Consider the following 22,577-nt stretch of genomic DNA (forward strand, 5'->3'; position numbering starts at 1 on the left):
ATACTCTGTCCATCTGCACACATTTGAAACATGGCCAAATCCTTTACAATTCTTCCACTGCAATGGTTTGGGGACGAAAGCTCTAACGGCGTATCTTACTTAACCAAGCTTCACATGCGTAGTTATTTGCTCTTTATCAAAAAACAGGACCGACACTTTTTCTCCTTTCACCCAGTGGGTCAGACACCGGGCACCAACCACACCAGGAATTATCTTCAGGTTTTCAACCGGGACATCCGTCGTCACCCCTGAGATGACTCCTTTGAAGGGGTGCTCTACACTGATGTTCAAAACACAAAACTTCTGTTGTCCAGATTATTTTGAGGCTGCCTCTGTTCTTCAAAAATCCTGGTCACTCTGAGACTCCACTTTTCCCAGTGCAAACTTCACCATATTCGACACATCAAATGGGTCTCCAACATATTCATCCTTACTCAACAAATGCATCCCAACAAGTGCCCCACCACCACAGAAAGCACTGAGCTAGGCTGAAACACCTGCATTTTGGAGCTGCCTGTTTGTATGCGGCTTTCTTAATTGAACCTTTATTTAAGGTCTTAATACTTAAGTAATTGTAATATTTCAGTTGTATTTTTTTTATACATTTGCAAAAAAATCTAAAATCATGTAGATTGATGAGGGCAAACAACAATTTTATGCATTTTAGAATAAGGCTGTAACATAACAACATTTGGAAAAGGTCAAGGGGTCTGAATATTTTCCAAATGCACTGTATCTGTGACCAACATATGCATATCTGTATTCTCAGTCATGTAATCCATAGATTAAGGCCTAATTAATTGATTTATATCGACTAATTTCCAACTGAACTGTAATTGTTGCATTTATATTTTTGTTCGGTACAATTATAAGTTATAAGTTGAATAGCAAATAGTCTACCAAAAAAACGGAAATTATAAGCAAAAACATATCTAAATCAAGCCATGTCAAAAAAAATCGTTCCGCTGTCTCTGACTGTAGCCTACAGTGCACTTTCGATTTTAGCGGTTGGGTCTGCTGGGAGCTTCAGATTTTCACTGTCTCATAAACCTAGTCGGGCGGTTGCGGGTGAGCAAACAGCTGACCCGAGCACCACTAGCAAAGACATTACAGTCCGAAGATAGACTAAAACTGCTCGCTCCAAACTGCGCATGTGCAAACCGTCTAATCAAAGGCTCTCCTTCGATATAAAGTTGTTTTTTTACGAAACTGAATATCAGTTTGTTGTTCTCATGTGGTGGGAGTAATAACAAGCTCATATACTTAAAACATTGGTTTGAATCTAGGATATGCTTTTAATTTGAGAGAAAATGAATAACTAAAGAAGATGTGTTCACTTCTCAAACCCCAGAACCCCAGGCTGGTCTGTTTAGTCTGTTTGGCAAATCTTGTTCTCGGAAGTCTCGCGAGGTTGTGCCTCTGGGTTTAGAAACTGTGCCACTCGCCTGCACAGACTGCGAGCATGCGTAATGACGATTTGTAGTGGGAAGAGCCATTCTGTCAACAACAGGGAAGCCAGGGTCGGGTCGAATCTGAGCAGAGAGGCCATACCATATGGGCTCAAAAACGGCTTTCCAAATGTAAAGAAAATGCTAATAACGTTGTGCTACGTCTACCTTTGGGTGCGCTTTCAAAAGTGCTACACAGTGGTAATTCGGAGCACCCTGCACAAATTGTGCGGGGGGAGCAAAACCAATGCAAGTAACGTTAGCTTCACATTCTGTGCCTTGAATCCCCTGGGGAAGCCTCGACTTCAGAAAGGACAACCAACCTGCCTGCAAAGTGTCAATAAGCAGCTCAGTCCACCTCTGCCTGAGGAGGACGTTTTTCTCAAGTTGGGCGACAAGGCTATTTACATAACCGAACTTCAGGTGACACGTTTGTTTGATATAGCTAGCTAGCTAGTATGTTAGCTACCATCCGAGGCCTTCACTTGTCAAAAAACATAAGCTACTCCGCTATCAATGAATGGGCAAGATCAGCTTGCCAGCTAAATGACAGGCGTGAAGGTAACGTTACGCATTCTGCTGCTCAGTTCCATTCAGAGCACGAAATGTGAAATGGGCCTCCTCCGTTATTAGCTATCAGTTTGTGCATGCTCTGAGGTGAATAGGTAATCCGTCAAAAACCAGTCAATTTTGATGTGAATTTGTTATATATTTTTGGTGCACATTAATTTACATGACATGTTAGTCATTTTACATAGTTTCGTATATGTAGTCTTTCTAATGTCTAACGATCATACTAACTTTCTAAAACATGCTTTAATATCTATCCATATCATCAGTGTCCATACTGTAGATCAGTGTATATGTTGTCTGTATTATTGTTCCTAGGCATGTGAGGACCTCAGCAAGTGGACTCTTTTGTGGGGGTCCTCTCTGAGTTGTGGCCCACGGATAGAAAACATTTCTTTCATCATAGAGGCTACATCAGGACAAAGAGTGGGCAGCCAGGCTCATCACACTACAGAAAATAAAAAAGTATGGATCACAAGTATATTTATCGAGAAGCAAAGAAACTGTCAGTTTTGTAGACTGTCAAGCATTTACAGTGGCTTGCGAAAGTATTCACCCACTTGGCATTTTTCCTAATTTGTTGCCTTACAACCTGGAATAAAAATTTAAAAAATGGGGGGTTATCATTTGATTTTCACAACATGCCTACCACTTTGAAGATGCAATATATTTTGTGAAATAAGACAAAACAAACATGACTTGAGTGCGCATAACTATTCATAACTACCCCCCAATACTTTGTACAGCCCCCCTTTGCAGAAATTACAGCTGCAAGCATCTTGGGGTGTCTCTCAATAAGCTTGGCACATCTAGCCACTGGGATTTTTGCCCATTCTTCAAGGCAAAACTGCTCCAGCTCCTTCAAGTTGGATGGGTTCGCTGGTGTACAGCACTCTTTAAGTCATACCACAGATTCTCAATTGGATTGAGGTCTGGGCTTTGACTAGGCCATTCAAAGACATTTAAAGGCTTTTCCTTATACCACTCAAGTGTTGCTTTCGCAGTATGCTTGGGGTCATTGTCCTGCTGGAAGGTGAACCTCCGTACCAGTCTCAAACCTCTGGAAGACAAACAGGTTTCCCTCAAGAATTTGACATTCCCACAACATGATGCTGCCACCACCATGCTTCACTCTGGGGATGTTATTCTTGGGGTGATGAGGTGTTGGGTTTGCGCCAGACAGCGTATTCCTTGATGGCCAAAAAGCTCAGTTTTAGTGTCGTCTGACCAGAGTACCTTCTTCCATATGTTTGGGGAGTCTCCCACATGCCTTTTGGCTAACACCAAACGTGTTTTCTTTAAGGAATGGCTTTTTCTGGCCACTCTTCCATAAAGCCCAGGTCTGTGGAGTGTACGGCTTAAAGTGGTCCTTTAGACAGATACTCCAATCTCAGCTGTGGAGCTTTGCAACTCCTTCAGGGTTATCTTCAGTCTCTTTTTTGCCTCTGATTAATGTCATCCTTGCCTTGTCTGTGAGTTTTGGTGGGGGGCCCTCTTGGCAGGTTTGTCGTGGTGCCATTTTCTTTCCATTTTTTAAATAAGGGATTTATTGGTGCTCCATGGGATGTTCAAAGTTTTGGATATTTCTTGACCTGTTTGGAGAGCTCCTTGGTCTTCATGGTGTTGCAGACTCTGGAGCCTTTCAGAACAGGTGTATATCTACTCAGATCATGTGGCAGATCATGTGACACTTAGATTGCACACAGGTGGACTTTATTTAACTAATTATGTGACTTCTGAAGTTAATTGGTTGCACCAGATCTTATTTAGGGGCTTCATAGCAAAGGGTGTGAATACATATGCACACACCACTTTTCCGTTTGTTATTTTTTTTAACAATTTCACTTCACCAATTTGGACTATTTTTGTTTATGTTCATTACATAAAATCCAAATAAAAATCTATTTAAATTACAGGTTGTAATGCAACAAAACAGGAAAAACGCCAAGGTGGATGAATACATTTGCAAGGCACTATATGTGATAAAACTAACACTGAACAAAAATATAAATGCAACAAGTAAAAATGTAATGGGTGGGGATAGGTCACAGATACCTTAAAGGTAGTGGCGTGGATCAGAAAGCCAGTCAGTATCTGGTGTGACCACCATTTTTTTCCCCCTCATGCAGTGTGACACATCTCTTTGGCATATAGTTGATCAGACGGTGGATTGTGGCCTGTGGAATGTTGTATCACTCCTCTTCAACGGCTGTGCAAAGTTTCTGGATATTGGCCTGGAACTGGAACACACTCGTACACGTCGATCCAAAGCATCCCAGACATGCACAATGGTTGACATGTCTGGTGAGTATACAGGCCATGGAAGAACTGAGACATTTTCAGCTTCCAGGAATTGTGTACAGATCTTTGCGACATGGGGCCGTGCATTATCATTAGAGGTCGACCGATTATGATTTTCCGATACCGATGCAGATTATTGGAGGGCCAAAAAAAGCCGATACTGATTAATCGGCCGATTTTTAAACAAAATTATTATTATTATTTTTTTTTTTACATTTATTTGTAATAATGACAATTACAACAATACTGAATTAACACTTATTTTAACTTAATATAATACATCAATAAAATCAATTTAGCCTCAAATAAATAATGAAACATGTTCAATTTGGTTTAAATAATGCAAAAACAAAGTGTTGGAGAAGAAAGTAAAAGTGCAATATGTGCCATGTGAGAAAGCTAACGCTTAAGTTCCTTGCTCAGAACATGAGAACATATGAAAGCTGGTGGTTCCTTTTAACATGAGTCTTCAATATTCCCAGGTAAGAAGTTTTAGGTTGTATTTACACTGCTCAAAAAAATAAAGGGAACACTAAAATAACACATCCTAGATCTGAATGAATGTGAAATATTCTTATTAAATACTTTTTTCTTTACATAGTTGTATGTGCTGACAACAAAATCACACAAAAATTATCAATGGAAATCAAATTTATCAACCCATGGAGGTCTGGATTTGGAGTCACTCAAAATTAAAGTGGAAAACCACACTACAGGCTGATCCAACTTTGATGTAATGTCCTTAAAACAAGTCAAAATGAGGCTCAATAGTGTGTGTGGCCTCCACGTGCCTGTATGACCTCCCTACAACGCCTGGGCATGCTCCTGATGAGGTGGCGGATGGTCTCCTGAGGGATCTTCTCCCAGACCTGGATTAAAGCATCCGCCAACTCCTGGACAGTCTGTGGTGCATTGTGGCGTTGGTGGATGGAGCGAGACATGATGTCCCAGATGTGCTCAATTGGATTCAGGTCTGTGGAACGGGCGGGCCAGTCCATAGCATCAATGCCTTCCTCTTGCAGGAACTGCTGTGGCACTCCAGCCACATGAGGTCTAGCATTGTCTTGCATTAGGAGGAACCCAGGGCCAACCACACCAGCATATGGTCTCACAAGGGATCTGAGGATCTCATCTCGGTACCTAATGGCAGTCAGGCTACCTCTGGCGAGCACATGGAGGGCTGTGCGGCCCCCCAAAGAAATGCCACCCCACACCATGACTGACCCACCGCCAAACCGGTCATGCTGGAGGATGTTGCAGGAAGCTGAACGTTCTCCACGGCGTCTCCAGACTGTCACGTCTGTCACATGCTCAGTGTGAACCTGCTTTCATCTGTGAAGAGCACAGGGCGCCAGTGGCGAATTTGCCAATCTTGGTGTTCTCTGGCAAATGCCAAACGTCCTGCACGGTGTTGGGCTGTAAGCACAACCCCCACCTGTGGACGTCGGGCCCTCATACCACCCTCATGGAGTCTGTTTCTGACCGTCTGAGCTGACACATGCACATTTGTGGCCTGCTGGAAGTCATTTTGCAGGGCTCTGGCAGTGCTCCTCCTTGCACAAAGGCGGAGGTAGCGAACCTGCTGCTGAGTTGTTGCACTCTTACGGCCTCCTCCACGTCTCCTGATGTACTGGCCTGTTTCCTGGTAGCGCCTCCATGCTCTGGACACTACGTTGACAGACACAGCAAACCTTCTTGCCACATCTCGCATTGATGTGCCATCCTGGATGAGCTGCACTACCTGAGCCACTTGTGTGGGTTGTAGACTCCGTCTCATGCTACCACTAGAGTGAAAGCACCGCCAGCATTCAAAAGTGACCAAAACATCAGCCAGGAAGCATAGGAACTGAGAAGTGGTCTGTGGTTATCACCTGCAGAACCACTCCTTTATTGGGGGGGTCTTGCTAATTGCCTATAATTTCCACCTGTTGTCTATTCCATTTGCACAACAGCATGTGACATTTATTGTCAATCAGTGGTGCTTCCTAAGTGGACAGTTTGATTTCACAGAAGTGTGATTGACTTGGAGTAAAGTGTTCCCTTTATTTTTTTGAGCAGTGTATTATAGGAATTATAGGACTATTTCTCTCTCTACGATTTGTATTTCATATACCTTTGACTATTGTATGTTCTTATAGGCACTTTAGTATTGCCAGTGTAACAGTATAGCTTCCATCCCTCTCCTTGCCGCTACCTGGGCTTGAACCAGGAACACATCGACAACAGCCACCCTCGAAGCATCGTTACCCATGCAGAGCAAGGGGGACAACCACTCCAAATCTCAGAGCGAGTGACGTTTGAAACGCTATTAGCGTGCACCCCGCTAACTAGCTAGCCATTTCACATCGGTTACACCAGCCTAATCTCGGGAGTTGATAGGCTTGAAGTTATAAACAGCGCAATGCTTGAAGCATTGCGAAGAGCTGCTGGCAAAACGCACAAAAGTGCTGTTTGAATGAATGCTTACGAGCCTGCTGTTGCCTACCAGCGCACCGCATCGATTATATGCAACGCAGGACACGCTAGATAAACTAGTAATATCATCAACCATGTGTAGTTATAACTAGTGATTATGATTGATAGATTGATTGTTTTTTATAAGATAAGCTTAATGCTAGCTAGCAACTTACCTTGGCTTCTTACTGCATTCGCGTAACAGGCAGGCTCCTCGTGAGGCAGGTGGTTAGAGCGTTGGACTAGTTAACCGTAAGGTTGCAAGATTGAATCCCTGAGCTGACAAGGTAAAAAATCTGTTGTTCTGCCCCTGAACAAGGCAGTTAACCCAACATTCCTAGGCCGTCATTGAAAATAAGAATGTGTTCTTAACTGACTTGCCTCGTTAAATAAAGTTGTTATAAAAAATCATTTTAAAAATAGGCAAAATCGGTGTCCAAAAATACAGATTTCCGATTGTTATGGAAACTTGAAATCGGCCCTAATTAATCGTCCGACCAATAATTATCATGCTGAAACATGAGGTGATGGCGGCGGATGAATGGCATGACAATGGGCCTCAGGATCTCATCATGGTATCTCTGTGCATTCAAATTGCCATCAATAAAATGGGGCACTCTGTTCACAACGTTGACATCAGCAAGCGCTCGCCCACACGACTCCATACACGCTATCTGCCATCTGCCTGTTACAGTTGAAACTGTGATTCATCCATGAAGAGCACACTTCTATGCCAGTGGCCATCGAAGGAGAGCATTTTCCCACTGAAGTCCGTGACAAAGCCGAACTGCAGTCAGGTCAAGACCCTGGTGTGGATGACCAGCACACAGATGAGTTTCCCTGAGACGGTTTCTGACAGTTTGTGCAGAAATTCTTCAGTTGTGCTTATGGAACATTTCTGGGATGTTTAATTTCATGAATCATGAGACCAACACTTTACAAGTTGCATTTATGTTTTTGTTCACTGTAGCAAGTGAGGAATGTGCAGTCTAATGTTTTGCTGCTCGTTTCATAGCAAAGTTTGTAAATAATAGATGCAAATGATTTACTTCTGCCAGGTAAGTCTACTTTGCAGTTAACATTTTAATTGAGAAAGTTTTGGGGAAAGTATTTCAATCAACCTACAAGACGGTTATCACATCAACTTGGCTACACATAGAGTGATAGACAAACGCGTGCACCACACAGACAGACGGGCAATATTGCTGGAAATTAATTGGCAGATATTGTGTTTGGCTTTTAAGCCAGTGGTGCTTAACCAGGTGTGGCGGGATAATGTCACTGTTGCGTTGATTAGATAGTAGCTTGTGGTGTTGGATGCTTGTGAGATTTCTTTATGACAGTTTGCGGTGGAACACGTGAAAATTGCACATACTTTTAGAATTGTTTGGCGAGCTACTCATAGGTGGGCTATGAGCTACTGGTAGCTTGCGATCGACTGGTTGGAGACCCCTGCACTAGTCACTGTTGCCTAGGGTCGGGTTTTTGAGACTATGCTTGTATAGTTCGGGGGGGATGCTCTCTTTTGTTGACTGGACAGAGGATTTGAACCTTAGACAGGTCACTTTCTTTCCTTCTGAGTGTTTACTTCCGCTCCATTGTTCCTCACGTGTGGGTGGGACTGCACTGGGCAGTGAAACCCCACTCTGTTCGATTGGGCTGTTTTCCTTCAAAAGGCTCAAGGGAAGAGAAAGACTCTGGCCTTTTGGAAGTCATGCTTTAAAAAGCAGGTCTTTAATATGGAGGGTCAACTGACACTTGAGATGCCATGTTAAGATCCTGGAGCCAAAATGTTTTGGCTGGAGAGGAAATCCTTAATTCCCCTTCAGCCATTTAAAGGTCCCTTTAAACACACAAATTGTTATTTTACTCTCGGGCAGCAGGTAGATTTTGCTTCGTGCAGTATCAGTATCTATGTTCTGTTGATTGTTGAACTAATCCCGATCCCAACTAATCTAGAAAACTAAGTCTGATATGATCCTCTTTTCCTTCCACCGTCCACTAACAGTTAAATCCTACTGACCTGTGTACTATGCTGTGTTGTCTAGGTGCTGAAGTGGTCAGACTACTGTCTCCCTCTGGCCTGTAGCCCATTGCATCCGTTCAGGGCCGTGGCTCAGGCCAGCGTTGACAACTTCAGCCGCCTTGGGGTTGCGTTTATGGAAGATCGCCTTCAGCTGGACAATGGACTAGTGCCTTCAAAGATAGTCTGTGAGTGTCATTATTGCAAAAATGTCAATGGTTTCTCATCTCGTGTGTGTATATACAGTTTTATACCTATCCTGAACTTTATTGTAAACCTAGGATATTTAAAATAAAAATGTTAGTATTTTTAAGGCTATTTTTAAAAAGAGGCCATTTGTTTCCTAACAGCAGATAAGTTTCAGTTCTTGGCCAATGCCATCTCAGAACTTCACTTAGCTAGGCTATATCCAAACACATGATACAAATCAGTTTTCCAAGTCTATTGTGACATTCTTTCACATTGCTTAAAACTGAGAGAGGGACATATTTTGCAATTCAAATATTGCCCTTTGTACTAATTTCCCCAGCTGTCCTGCTCCGAGAATCTGCGTTCAAAGAACTTCTGGAGAAAGGAAAGTTGGAAAAGCACATCACTTCCCTCTCCCTCAAAAAACAGACTGAGATCATACTCTCTGAGCCTTCTCCCTGCGAGTGTGAGCTACTCTCAGTGAGAGGCGACCTCCAGCTAACACAAAATAGGAAGTGCAGCCTGCTCCAACCGCCAGAGATCCAGAGAGCTTTAGTGGAAAGACGAGGCTCCGAGCACCTACGAGGAGCCAGCCCTGGGGTGGACAGCGGGGACAACTCACTTGGCATCAACCACCAGCACATGGAGGGCCACGGCCGCCACCTCCACCTCTCCAGCTGCCACGAGTGCCTGGAGCTGGAGAACAGCACCATCCTCTCCGTCAAGTACGCCTCGGTCGACAACATCCCTGACATTCCCGACGACTACACCACGTGCACGGACAGCGGAGACGAGACTCTGGACGAGTTTGAGGAGGATGAGGCAGAGAGCTTTGTTGGTCAAAGCCGGCGGGTCAATGTTACCGGGAAGCCCCCCAACGTGCTGGTGTTCACGGGTGGCTGCCAGGAGAAGTTCCAGAGGGTGCGTTTGCTGCTGGGCGAGTGCATCGACATGGACAGCTACACGGTGTACCCCCTGAGGCCCCAGCAAGCCCTCAGTGAACCCTGGCTGGAGAGTGCCACCCTGCTAGTGCTGGCCTCAGACGAACCCCTTACCCCCCAGCTCCAGGCCCGTTTCCTTGCATACCTGGAGCAGGGTGGCAGGGTCCTGGGGCTCTCCTCCACCCTCTGCCCCACGGGGCTGGCTCTGGTGCCCAGGAAGAGCAGGAGGAGCCAGATCTGCAGGCTAAGCTTCACAAAGGCTGATACCACAGAGCTGGATCTAAGCGTGCTTGCCAGCGGGAGTGTGTTTGTCAGGGAGCTGCAGAGTGGTGGGGTCCCTGGAGAGACGGAAGTCTGGGGGGAGCTGAAGTGGGACGGAGATGGTGGAGACAAGGACATGGTCATCGTCAGGGTGACGCGTGGAGAGGACCGAGGGGAGGCTGTGCTGTGTCAGGTTTGCACTCCACTGTCTTGATCAGTCAAAGATGTCATTTCACATGTAAAGCACTAGATTTGTAAATAAAATGCTCTTTAAATGGAAAGTATTGCTGCTCATGGTAACTAACTTATTTAGCAATTAATATACAGTATTCATTCATTTAGATGAATGTGCATTTTACAACCACTTAAACTTTCAGCTGACCTTTGCCCTCTCACCACTGACCTCAGGTGCACCTGGAAACGGCCCCCAACTCTGAAGATATTGGGTCGTCTCAGGGTTTTGACGAGCTGAAGATGAGCAATGCGCGGCGCTACGAGGTCCTGACGGAGATCATCACCTCCCTGGGCCTGAGCTGTGAGCAGAGTCAGGCCCCGCCCGCCAGCCCTGTCTACCTCCTTGCCACCTCTGAGGTACGTACCTGACTCCTCCCTTGCTACCTATCTGTTAAAGCTAAGGCCTCTCCCAGCCAGGGCCGCGTTCAGTATGCACAAGCTTTTTGGAATGTGCAGATATTTATTCAGAAATCTATTGTGTAGAACAGACATGCTTCTGACAGAGTAAGGATTCACAAATGCTCAATTCATGGTATTTCTATCTTCATCGGTCAGTGTGTTGCATATAGTGTATGCACCTGACCAAACGTGACCTAGGCTCCCCCCCCCTACATTTGATCAGTAACAAATTCTATATTTCTATGTTGGCCTGTCATGTGAACATGGCTGGCTAGCCTGCCCCACAATATCCAGACAATTGGGTATGGAAACCTTCAACTCTCTTGTCTTTTATTAGAGTTCTCGCATTACTCCTGTCCTCAAGTTGGATAAAAAAAATATCCTATTGCTTTAGCAATGTTAGCTCATCAGTCTCTCTAGATATGCCGTGAGGCTGACTGCTGATCAAAGGTCTGTTCTAGCTCTACTGTTTGTGTTCTTGTGGAGCCCTGCCCTCACTTATTTTGACTGGCCCTCTGGACACATAAACCTGCTCTAAGCCTGTTGCATATATTGGACATACATTTGCATGTATTAAGAATGAAAATGGTTTCCACATGTTCAGACCTGTCTGGGGCGTGTCTGGACTAGGGCTGCCACAATAAACATTTACCCAGGCAATTATGGTCTGGTGGGGGGGGGGGGGCAAGAAAAGGCCTGACATGGACACAAGTCTCTCTCACATGCGCACACACACACACACACACACACACACACACACACACACACACACACACACACACACACACACACACACACCCTATTGCTCAGTGCACAATGCAGTTTCTCTATGTGATGTCAGTGGTGACAGTTCAAAAAGTGCCACCAGTCTGTGTGCACCCAGTCGCTTACTAGCAGGCTGAGGCTATTAATGCTATTACCCCCAGTCAACTTGCTGCCTGGCAGGCTGAGGCTATTACCCCCAGTCAACTTGCTGCCTGGCAGGCTGAGGCTATTACTTCTTAGGCTGTTTGATGATGAGGCCCCTGACTCTTTCATTGACATTCGAAAAGGCCCGCCAGCAAAGTGCTGTGGTATGTGGGGAATTAGCTCTGGGAGTTAATCAGTGTTTGAGATGGATCACTGACCGTTTACTCACCCACTTCAGAGGGATCTCAGAGGGTTATGCCAGGCTCTCGCCACTGATTGGCCTAACATGCCTCTGAGAGCAGGAAGTGAAATGCCTCAGGACCACACACCAAGAGGCCAGGGTTCCGGTCTAGAAGCATGGTTTCGACTGCAACTACAGTCTTGCTTCGGTACTGCAGTTTAACTGAGGCCTGGCCAAGAAACACAATTTCCATTGACGGCCACATAGAGAAGTCAGATTAGAAAATTCCTAATAAGACACTTTAGTCATCACCTTTGTGCACAAAACATCCATTGAATTATCCAAATGATTGTTGCTGAGGTCGATTATTTTATTTTCTCTATCGCTCACAGCTGAAGATATCAACATTACGTTGAAAACTACGGTCGGACGTCTTGGATGCTGTTTACATTTCTATATACCTCCAAGCCACAGACAGCCAGGCTGTTTCTGGAGGCTTCAGCCTTAGCAGTTATGTGTAATCTAGATAAATTCACAATGGCTATAGAGTCTAGAGTAGGTCTGTCAGATAGGGAGAAGTGCTGAAATGCAGCACTTGAGTTGGGAAAAGATTGTGAAAATGTCATTATTTCAGCCTGGGTCTTAAGACTGCAGCCCAGGTGTTATGTTACTCTAGTCTGTTGTACCCTCTTGGCAGGGGATACAAATGACAGCAGAAGTTTTCCTACGCACCTGTGGTGAAATAACTCTCCACTAGGTGGCAGAAAATCTCTATTTTGCACCTTATGAGTACTACAACTTCATCTCTCTGGTATTTCATAGTGTTTGTTGTGGTGATTCGTCTTAGCAAAAAGCAAATAATTCAGTCACTTCGATTAACTTTCTTGAGTATTCTTTATCAAAGTGTACACTTACTGAAAAATAAATCAAAGAACGTAATACCCCAGTACAGTTCTACCTCAAAATAAAATTCACTTTGCCCGCGATTTGTGAGCCCCAAAACCAATGCATTATCTCATAATGCCAGATAAAGACATCAATGTACCCTGGACAGGAGAGATGTCACACACCCGTTGCCCTCCACTTGGCAAATCTTATGGGCCCACTTGAACGACTCTGTTAAGTTACTTATTTAAGTTAAGTTACTGTTAAGTTACTTATTTATCCATACACTTGGCCCTAGTTGGCCTCCCTGCCCGACAATGCAAAAGTGTTTCCGAAAAGGCCTAAAATGTAGTTTAATTATGACTGTTTGGTGTGTTTGGACTGGGCTGTGACTTCTTCACCCCACTGCCCCAGCAACTTTAAAACATACACCAGGATGATGAAAGTGAGGGCATGCAGGATCGCTTCCAGATTGTTCTTGGAAAATGGAAGGTGCTTTGAGGAATTGGAGGGGATTAGATAGTGTACCACAGAAATAGAATGCACTCTATAGAGTGTATTCTGTGCACCTTGGCTAGAGCGGATGGACTGTGCATCTGTCAATGCTACCTCTGGAATTTGTAGTGGAGACCCTGGTGTTATTGTTATTACCCAGGTTCCTTTGCTCTAGCCCATCACATGGCATGGGCTTGCTCAGAGGAACTCTGTGCTCAGACAGATTCATCAAGGGAGCGTTTATTTCCCTTTTCCCCTCTAATGCTCACTTCTTCTCTCCCTATCTCCTTACTCTCTCATCACTCTCTGATTTCCCTGCTATTCTTTCTCTAATCTGACAAACCAATTATCAAAATCAAATTTTATTGGTCACATATTTAGCATATGTTATTGTGGGTGTAGCGAAATGCTTGTGTTCCTAGCTCCAACAGTGCCGTAGTAAATAACACTTCACAATAATCTAATTAAGAAATATTTAAATATTAGCTCAAGCAATGTCGGAGTAGCATTGAATAGAATACAGTATATACATATGAGATGGGTTAAGCTGTATGTAAACATTATTTAAACATTATTAAAGTGGCCAGTGATTCCAAGTCTATGTATATAGGGCAGCAGCCTCTAAGGTGCAGGGTTATGTAACCGGGTGGAAGCCGGCTAGTGATGGCTATTTATCAGTCTGATGGCCTTGAGATAGAAGCTGTTTTTCAGTGTCTTGGTCCCAGCTTTGATGCACCTGACCTTGCCTTCTGGATGATAGCGGGGTGAACAGGCCGTGGCTCGGGTGGTTGATGTCCTTTATGATATTTTTGGCCTTCCTGTGACATCGGGTGCTGTAGGTGTCCTGGAGGGCAGGTTTGCCCCCGGTGATGCGTTGGGCAGACCACACCACTTTCTGGAGATCCCTGCGGTTGCGGGCGGTGCAGTTGCCGTACCAGGTGGTGATACAGCCCGACAGGATGCTCTCAGTTGTGCATCTGTAAAAGTTTGAGTGTTTTAGGGGCCAAGACAAATTTCTTAAGCCACCTGAGGTCTTCTTCACCACACTGTCTGTCTGGGTGGACCATTTCAGATTGTCAGTGATGTGTAGGCCGGGAAACTTGAAGCTTTTCACCTTCTCCACTACTGTCCTGTCAATGTGGATAGGGGGGTGCTCCCTCTGCTGTTTCCTGAAGTCACCGATCAGCTCCTTTGTTTTGTTGACGTTGAGTGAGAGGTTATTTTTCTGGCACCACACTCCCAGGGCCCTCACCTCCCTGTAGGCCGTCTCACCGTTGTTGGTAATCAGGCTTACTACTATTGTGTCCTCTGCAAACTTGATGACTGAGTTGGAGGTGTGCTTGGCCACACAGTCATGGGTGATAAGGGAGTGTTGTTTCCTACCTTCACCACCATGGGGCGGCCCGTCAGGAAGTCCAGGACCCAGTTGCACAGGGTGTGTTCAGACCCAGGGCCCGAGCTTAATGATGAGCTTTAAGGGTACTATGGTGTTGGATACTGGGCTATAGTCAATGAACAGCATTCTTACATAGGTATTCCTCTTGTCCAGATGGGATAGGGCAGTGTAATGGTGATTGCATCATCTGTGCATCTATTGGGGTGGTAAGCAAATTGAAGTGGGTCTAGTGGGTCTAGGGTGTAAGGTAGAGGTGATATGATCTTTAACTAGAAGTGAGTGCTATGGGGCAATAGTCATTTAGTTCAGTTACCTTTGCTTTGTTGGGTACAGTAACAATGGTGGACATCTTGTAGTAAGTGGGGACAGCAGACTGGGATAGGGAGACATTGAATATCTCTGTAAACACTGCAGCCAGCTGGTCTGAGCATTCTCTGAAGACGCAGCTAGGGATGATGTCTGGGCCGGCAGCCTTGCGAGGGTTAACTTTCTAAAATGTCTCAACTCACATCGGCTACGGAGAAGGAGAACCCACAGTCCTTGGTAGCGGGCCATGTCTGTGTCACTGTGTTATTCTCAAAGCGGGAGATGTTTAGCTTGTCCGGAAGCAAGACGTTGGTGTCTGCGACGTGGCTGGTTTTCCCTTTATAGTCCGTGATTGTCTGTAGAACCTGCCACATGCGTCTCGTGTCTGAGCTGTTGAATTGCAACTCCACTTTGTCTCTGTACTGACGTTTTGCCTGTTTGATTGCCTTACTGAGGGAATAAGTACACTGTTTGTATTCGGCCATATTCCCAGTCACCTTGCCATGGTTAAATGCAGTGGTTCGCGCTTTTAGTTTTGTGTGAATGCTGCCATCTATCAACGGTTTCTGGTTTGGGTAGGTTTTAATAGTCACAGTGGGTACAACATCTTGTATACACTTTCTGATGAACTCAGTCAGCGTATCCGTTTATTTGTCGATGTTATTCTCAGAGGCTACCCGGGAACATATCCCAGTCCACGTGATCAAAACAATCTTGAAGCATGGATTCCGATTGGTCAGACCAGCATTGTATAGACCTTAGAACGGGTACTTCCTGTTTCTGCTTATAGGAAGGGAGGAGCAAAATGGAGTTGTGCACCTACATTTTTTTTCTTTGTCTTAAATATTACTTAGATGTTTTCAGTTCAAACTAGTCAGGTTATGCCATTTTTAAGATACAACAGCAGACACACTGACAGTGCTTTCAATAGAGAAACCTACTGAGCTCCCTGCTCCTTATCCCTGTAAGCCCAGAGATGTCAGACTTGTTAAGTGGCCCAACCAGTCTCCAGTGACCGCCCTCTCCTTTGTGATTGGCACAAAGCAGATAATTGAGGCATGCAGATCAGCGACTCTAATTGATTAACCATCACTGTATTTGCTAAATATGGATTTGGGCTAATTAGGCCGTCATCCTTGTCCTCTCTCATTGCCAAGGGGGTGCTAAACACATACATTAGCAGATGGTGCCTTGAGAGGTTAAAAAATGACCTAATTTGAGGAGATGAAAGGAGCACCACGTATCCTCTACTAAACCGAGTATCTTCTGTGGGTGTGGGGTGGCAGAAATGACTATTAATCCACTCACTCAAAATTCTAGTAACTTTCCCCAAATTGGAGGATTAGCTGTCCATTTTCACTTCCCCTAGTTGTTATATTATGAGGAAATATAAATAAATGAAAAGGAAACTACAGAACACCACTAGAAATGTGCATGTATTTTTTTCCTTTATTAGTAACATGGAAAAGAACATGGATACTGAATAATACTTGATGGGATACTTAAACTATATTTAGCTGAAAATAAATAAGAATTAGTCAAATGTTTGAATGACCATAACATGATTAAATAGCGACATTATATACTTTAAATTGGTAGCTACCAGAGATGTGGACTTGAGTCACGTGACTTGGACTCAAGTACCACCCGAGTTGCAAATTTTGCGACTTGACTTTCACTTGAGCATCAATGACTCAGGATTTAACTTGGACTGGAACTATCAAAAGACTTGAGACTTGGATTACCCCTTCCTAAAAGAGCAGCAATTCTGTTATTACACCGTGTACATACATTTCTGGCAGTTCCGTTGCTCAAAGCTGAGAATTGCATTGGGTTATATGGAAAATGACTGTTAAATTCTGTTCTGCCTAGCGCTGCTGTGCCAGCAGGTGCGGAAAGGCAAGGGGGAAAATAGAGCACTGTCCTATATTTTCAGCGCTTGTCACTTGAAAATATGTGCTCTTAGCAAGAGTTTCCTTGAATATTTATTCTGACCTCTCAATGTGCATGTAGTGGGCAGGGGGAAAACAACACTTGATTCTAATTGGAGATTTCAAAATGTCAGTCAAACTTTAGCTGTACTATTAACACTGTAAATTGTCATTTGGATGGCCTTTCTATTAGTAATGATTCAAAAACCATTTATTTATTCATCTGTTAAGTTTATTACGTAGGCCTATGTACTGTACAAGTATGCCTAGTGTAAGGTAAACAGATAATAGAACCTGAATTTAAAAATTGCATTAAAATTAGTATAATACACTTAACAGAGTTCTCACCAAAGAATGTGCCACTATGCCTGTCATTTTTTTTTATATACACTTTAAAATGAATAAAACCAACTTGAAACTGTGTGTAAATGATAATGGACCTACTGAACATACATGCAGTTTCTTGACTGTGTCCAGCTCGCTAATAGCCTGCTCGCCCAAATGAAAGCTAGACAGTCAAGGCGCATCGACAGTTCCAAAAACGATGGATAGAGGAATATATATTTTTTAATTATACAAATTACAGCAAAGAAATATAGGCAATTTTCAGTGTAGCCTTCCGGACCTTGTTGAAGACAGAATGCTGCCCCTGGGGCAAAATGAGTTTGACACCCCTGATTTAAAGAGGCAATCAGCAGTAAAACAAAGTTCTGCCAGTTCCTGTTACGGTAGAAAGCTGAGGGAAGAGGCTGGGGAAATGTAACCAAACTCAAATTCATAGACAGCTATGGAAGCAAGGACTGAGCCTCCCTAATAACATGGTAAACAATCATTTTGATATTAGTCTATATAGTGTTTGTTTACATCTACTTTGTTTACAAACATTGGTGTAAAACAAGCTTTATATTTGGGTTTCTGATGGGGGTATGACAGTTTAACAAAGCTAATGAGACATGTTCTATCCTTTAAGAATCAATGGGTACATATCATATAAGTCCAAAAATGGATGTAGCAACTGCAGATTGGCCCTTTAAGGCTCTAGATTGCAGGAAATGTCACTTACAGGTGCTCAAAAATCTCTAAGTCTCCCCCTGCCTTACCCATCAGCACCACCTTGTTAAACAATCCTGGGGAGAACCTTGACTTAACCATATATTTAAAGACTCAAAACACAACACTTGTGACTTGACCTGAGCTCTGGGAGTTAACTTAAGACTTGCCCATTATTACTTGGGAGTTGACTCGAGACTCAAAGGTTAAGACTTGAGACTTGCTTCGGACTTGCTAAATTGTGACTTAGTACCGTCTCAGATAGTTACTATAAAGAATTACCTTTTTTCTTTTTTAACCCGTGTCTGATAAAATTCATCAAAGCAACAGATTACTTTTAATACAGACAATTCACTTTACTGTTCTTGGCTGAGTACAAATGATTTAGCCTGCGGCGAATGCAATGGAAGAATTCCCTGTCTGCGTAGCATTCGTGTACAGCATCATATTAGATGAGGATCATGTCAAATCCCTCTGTGGAGAAGGGGCTTCCTCTGACTTCTTCAGCAACATGTTTTTAGTGTTACGCATTGATCTAAAACATGGAGGAGATGGTTTCTGGTGGGAGTCAAAGTGTCTGATCCTTTTGATGGATGAGAAGTGACTAGAACAGAATGTTTCACTACTCTGGGAACCAGCGCCTAATTAAGCCATGTAATTGATTATCAGCAGCCGTTGATTATCTTATTTAAGGCTGGACTTCGCCTTGGCTCTTTAACTCTATACTGTAAATATATATAATTGAAAAAGATGGCATCATAATTGTCTGTTTTATACGTTTTCATGGAAGGATGGGAGCCATTAGGATATGAAGAAATATATATTTCATTGAAATGAGTGAAGTGAATGGTAGTGAAATCACAGAGGATTTATTCAGTCTCTCATCACACCGGCCTTGTGTTCCTCTGTCCCCAGGAGCGCAGGGCCAGCTTCCTCAAGTGGCTGCACACCCAGTTGGACAAGGAAGGGCTGCTCAAGTGTTCCAAGGCATTCCTTAAAGTGGTCCCCAGCTCAGAGCTTCAGGCTGGGCCCCCCCTGCTGCCCAAGGGGACCCTGGCCCTGGTCACAGATGCCCCAGAGGCCCAGAGCTGGGAGCAGTTCAGCCTGCAGACCTACAGCCAGCACCTGGAGACCCGCACGCTGGGACGCACCCTTCTCTACACTCAGGTCACCCCTACCACCATGGACCTACTAGAGGGGTAAGTTAACATTACCTGCACTTGGCTCTGGGACAGGGAGGGAGTGGGGTAGTCTGTAAGTAAGGGCCAAATCCTAACCTAAGAATTAGTCCAACTCAAAGTTTGACAGAACTCTCCATTGACATCGATGCATGACTTAAGCAGAAGTTTGAGTTGGCTGCACTCATATCTCCAGTTAGCATCTGGGGTTTATCGGGTGTGGGTGGTTTCAGGGGAAGATGTTCAGTTTACAGTCATTGTTAAAGTAACATGGACACATATGATGACATACGCACTGTGATACCCATGTCAGCGTAGCGCCACAAGATGATTCCGGGTTTAGTAGTGGTGTCTAAATGAAAGTGAAGTTGTCAGTGCGGCGTGAGAGCGATAAAAAGAGAGAGAAAGCAACTTCGATTGAGAGTGAGTGGTTGGTCCACCAACCATGCTGTGGGGTGGGGGGGCATTCCGCTGGGCTGGAACTAATTTAATGGCTGAGTGACCTTACTGCAGCAGAGGCAGGCTGTACCTAATACAGGTCTTTGTCTATATCCCACATCTCATTGGGAACTTGCCAGTCAACAGGCGGATCCCAGGGACAGGTGGAAGCTATTAGAGCTGTCATGAAGTTTGAAAAATGGATTCTGGACCTGCGCAGAATTGATTGGAACTGACAGTGTTGTCATTAAGGTTGTAAGGTAAAGAAAGAGGGAGGAAAGACAAGGACGCGTGAAAAAAACAGTTCTCCAGTTGTGAGTTCTGATTTCGCTCCCTCTGATTTTTTGGCGGTTTAATTTCCAGATGGTCCCGTTAGTCTTGATTAAGTGGGATTATTCTAGATGAAAGCCTCTTGTTGGAGTCCTTTTCTTTGTTTTAGCCTATATTCCCTCAAGCACATGTAGTTATTTTTTATTTAACCAGGCAAGTCAGTTAAGAACAAATTCTTATTTTACAAAGACAGCCTACCCCGGCCAAACCCTCCCCTAGCCCGGACGACAATGGGCCAATTGTGCACCATCCTATGGGACTCTCGATCACTGCTGGTTGTGATACAGCCCGGGATTGAACCAGGATCTGTAGTGATGCCTCTAGCACTGAGATGCAGTGTCTTAGACCGCTGCGCCACACGGGAGCCCGAGTCAAGCATAGTCATTATAGGATGACTATGGGAGGATTGTCATTGTTTATCTGGACCACTCTTGCTCCTATCAAAAGGGAACACCTGGGTTGTGTTCATTAGGCACCAAAAGGAAGAAAATGCTCCGAAATGGGGAGGTATTATCTGTACTTGTTCAATAAGAAACTCTAATTTTCTTTTTCCATTCCAAAATGTTTTTCTACGCTGTGACCTAATGAACACGGTCCTGGTAATATCAATATAACTGACACTAACCATATAGGCAACTGTCTTCCTATTCAGTATTGAGTGTGTTTTGGCATTCTGATATGGACTGGTGGTGATAGTGAAACTACTGTAGGTATCAAGTATGTATGACTCTCATTTATACTCAATAGGTCTTTATTTAGTCTGTACAACATGCTTTTCTCAATTTGTTTGCTAGCCTGTTCTTAGCTGTGGGGTCTGTTTTTGTGCAGATGGTAGTGGAATACCACGGCAGTTTAGGAGCTAGTCAAGTATAGCTTTTCAGTTTTCTTTGGAGGGCCACCAGTACAGTGGATTTAATAAGCATTTCCTTTATTAGAAACTATTTAATTCAAGAGGGACTATTTTTGATGCATGGAGAGAGAGAAAAGGACCCACAGTAAATGCAAAACCAATAACTGTTATTCATCCAAAAAGCAGATATTTTGTTTTTCTGTTATAAGCCCAAGTAAGACAGGAAGTGAAAATAGGCTGAATAATTCATGGTTATAATTGAACTGGCATAAAACAACAATTAGCTGCACATTCCTATGTAAATACTTTTTTATGGTGGTGTAGTGCTCAGTGTTGGCAAGGAAATGTAAATTCAAATGAGTTGCCGCAGGCAAGAAATGTTCTGACCAATGTATTACTCAAGCAAAAAATAAATAAATGATGGAGTGTATTCGAATGTTTAGTTTGACGTATTTTACTTGAACTTATTGTTCAACAAAATGATGGTATTGTTGTCTGCATATCTTTTAGCATACAGTAAAATGTCAAAAACTACTTCCTCAACTGAATTTTATTTAATCCTAGGCTATCCATGTCACTTTCAATAGTATGTATAATTTCCAGATAAACTGTACAATCCGTTAGACATTTTTTGTACATTCTTAATCAATATTTTAGTTCACAAATAAATGAGTTAAAGCAGTGGGAAGAGAAATCCTGAGGATGTAACAACCTTATTAATATACGAAAGCTAATAATAATATACGAAGATATATCTTTTTTATTTCACTTTTATTTAACCAGGTAGGCCAGTTATGAACAAGTTCTCATTTACAACTGCGATCAACCGCGGCCAAGAGGAAGTAAAGCTGTGTGACAAAAACAACAACACAGAGTTACACATAAACAAACGTAGTCAATAACACAAAATAAACATTTTAAAATCTATGTACAGTGTGTACAAATGTAGTGAGGTAGGCAATAAATAGGCCATATAGGTGAAAAGAATTACAATTTAGCGCAATACTACTGTTCAAAAGTTTGGGGTCACTTAGAAATGTCCTTGTTTTTGAAAGAAAAGCAAAAAAATCTGTCCATGAAAATAACATCAAATTGACCAGAAATACAGTGTAAACATTAATGTTGTAAATGACTATTGTAGCTGGAAACTGCTTTTTTAAATGTATTAATATTCGTTTTTTTTAAATGGAATATCTCATAGGCGTACAGAGGCTCATTATCAGCAACCATCACTCCTGTGTTCCAATGGCACATTGTGTTAGCTAATCCAAGTTTATAATTTTAAAAGGCTAATCTATCATTAGAAAACCCTTTTGCAATTATGTTAGCACAGCTCAAAACTGTTGTTCTGATTTAAAGAAGCAATAAAACTTGCTTTCTTGAGACTAGTTGAGTATCTGGAGCATCAGCATTTGTGGGTTTGACTACAGGCTCAAAATGGCCAGAAACAAAGACCTTTCTTCTGAAACTCGTCAGTCTATTCTTGTTCTCAGAAATTACGGCTATTCCATGTGAGAAATTGCCAAGAAATGGAAGATCTCATACACCGCTGTGTACTGATCCCTTCACAGATTTGTGCAGGGTAAAAGGGATCTTGAAGAAGGAAGGCTGTCACTCCATTTTGCAACGCCATGCCATACCCTGTGGACGGCGCATAATAGGAGCCAATTTCCTCCTGCAACAAGACAATGACCCAAAGTTCCAAACTATGCAATAACTATTTAGGGAAGAAGCAGTCAGCTGGTATTCTGTCTGTAATGGAGTGGCCAGCACAATCACCGGATCTCAAACCTATCAAGCTGTTGTGG

General features: G+C 43.4%; 1 protein-coding gene across 5 annotated transcripts in view; it reads left to right on the plus strand.

The window, feature by feature from the left end:
• The first annotated feature begins 1,454 nt into the window (after positions 1 to 1,454).
• Positions 1,455 to 22,577, plus strand: part of hlcs (holocarboxylase synthetase (biotin-(proprionyl-CoA-carboxylase (ATP-hydrolysing)) ligase)) — a 44,820-nt gene continuing 23,697 nt past the window's right edge. The window contains exons 1-6 of one of the 5 annotated variants that reach the window (XM_024431919.1): positions 1,455 to 1,871; positions 2,337 to 2,483; positions 8,822 to 8,984; positions 9,326 to 10,380; positions 10,596 to 10,778; positions 18,889 to 19,172. In XM_024431919.1, coding sequence (XP_024287687.1) covers positions 1,470 to 1,871; positions 2,337 to 2,483; positions 8,822 to 8,984; positions 9,326 to 10,380; positions 10,596 to 10,778; positions 18,889 to 19,172 — 2,234 coding nt within the window. In that variant the 5' untranslated portion in view covers positions 1,455 to 1,469. The other 4 variants (XM_024431921.1, XM_024431922.2, XM_024431920.1 and 1 more) reach the window with 4 other exon arrangements.

The sequence above is a fragment of the Oncorhynchus tshawytscha genome, linkage group LG09 (genome assembly GCF_018296145.1).
Source record: "Oncorhynchus tshawytscha isolate Ot180627B linkage group LG09, Otsh_v2.0, whole genome shotgun sequence".
In the NCBI taxonomy this organism is placed as follows: domain Eukaryota; kingdom Metazoa; phylum Chordata; class Actinopteri; order Salmoniformes; family Salmonidae; genus Oncorhynchus; species Oncorhynchus tshawytscha.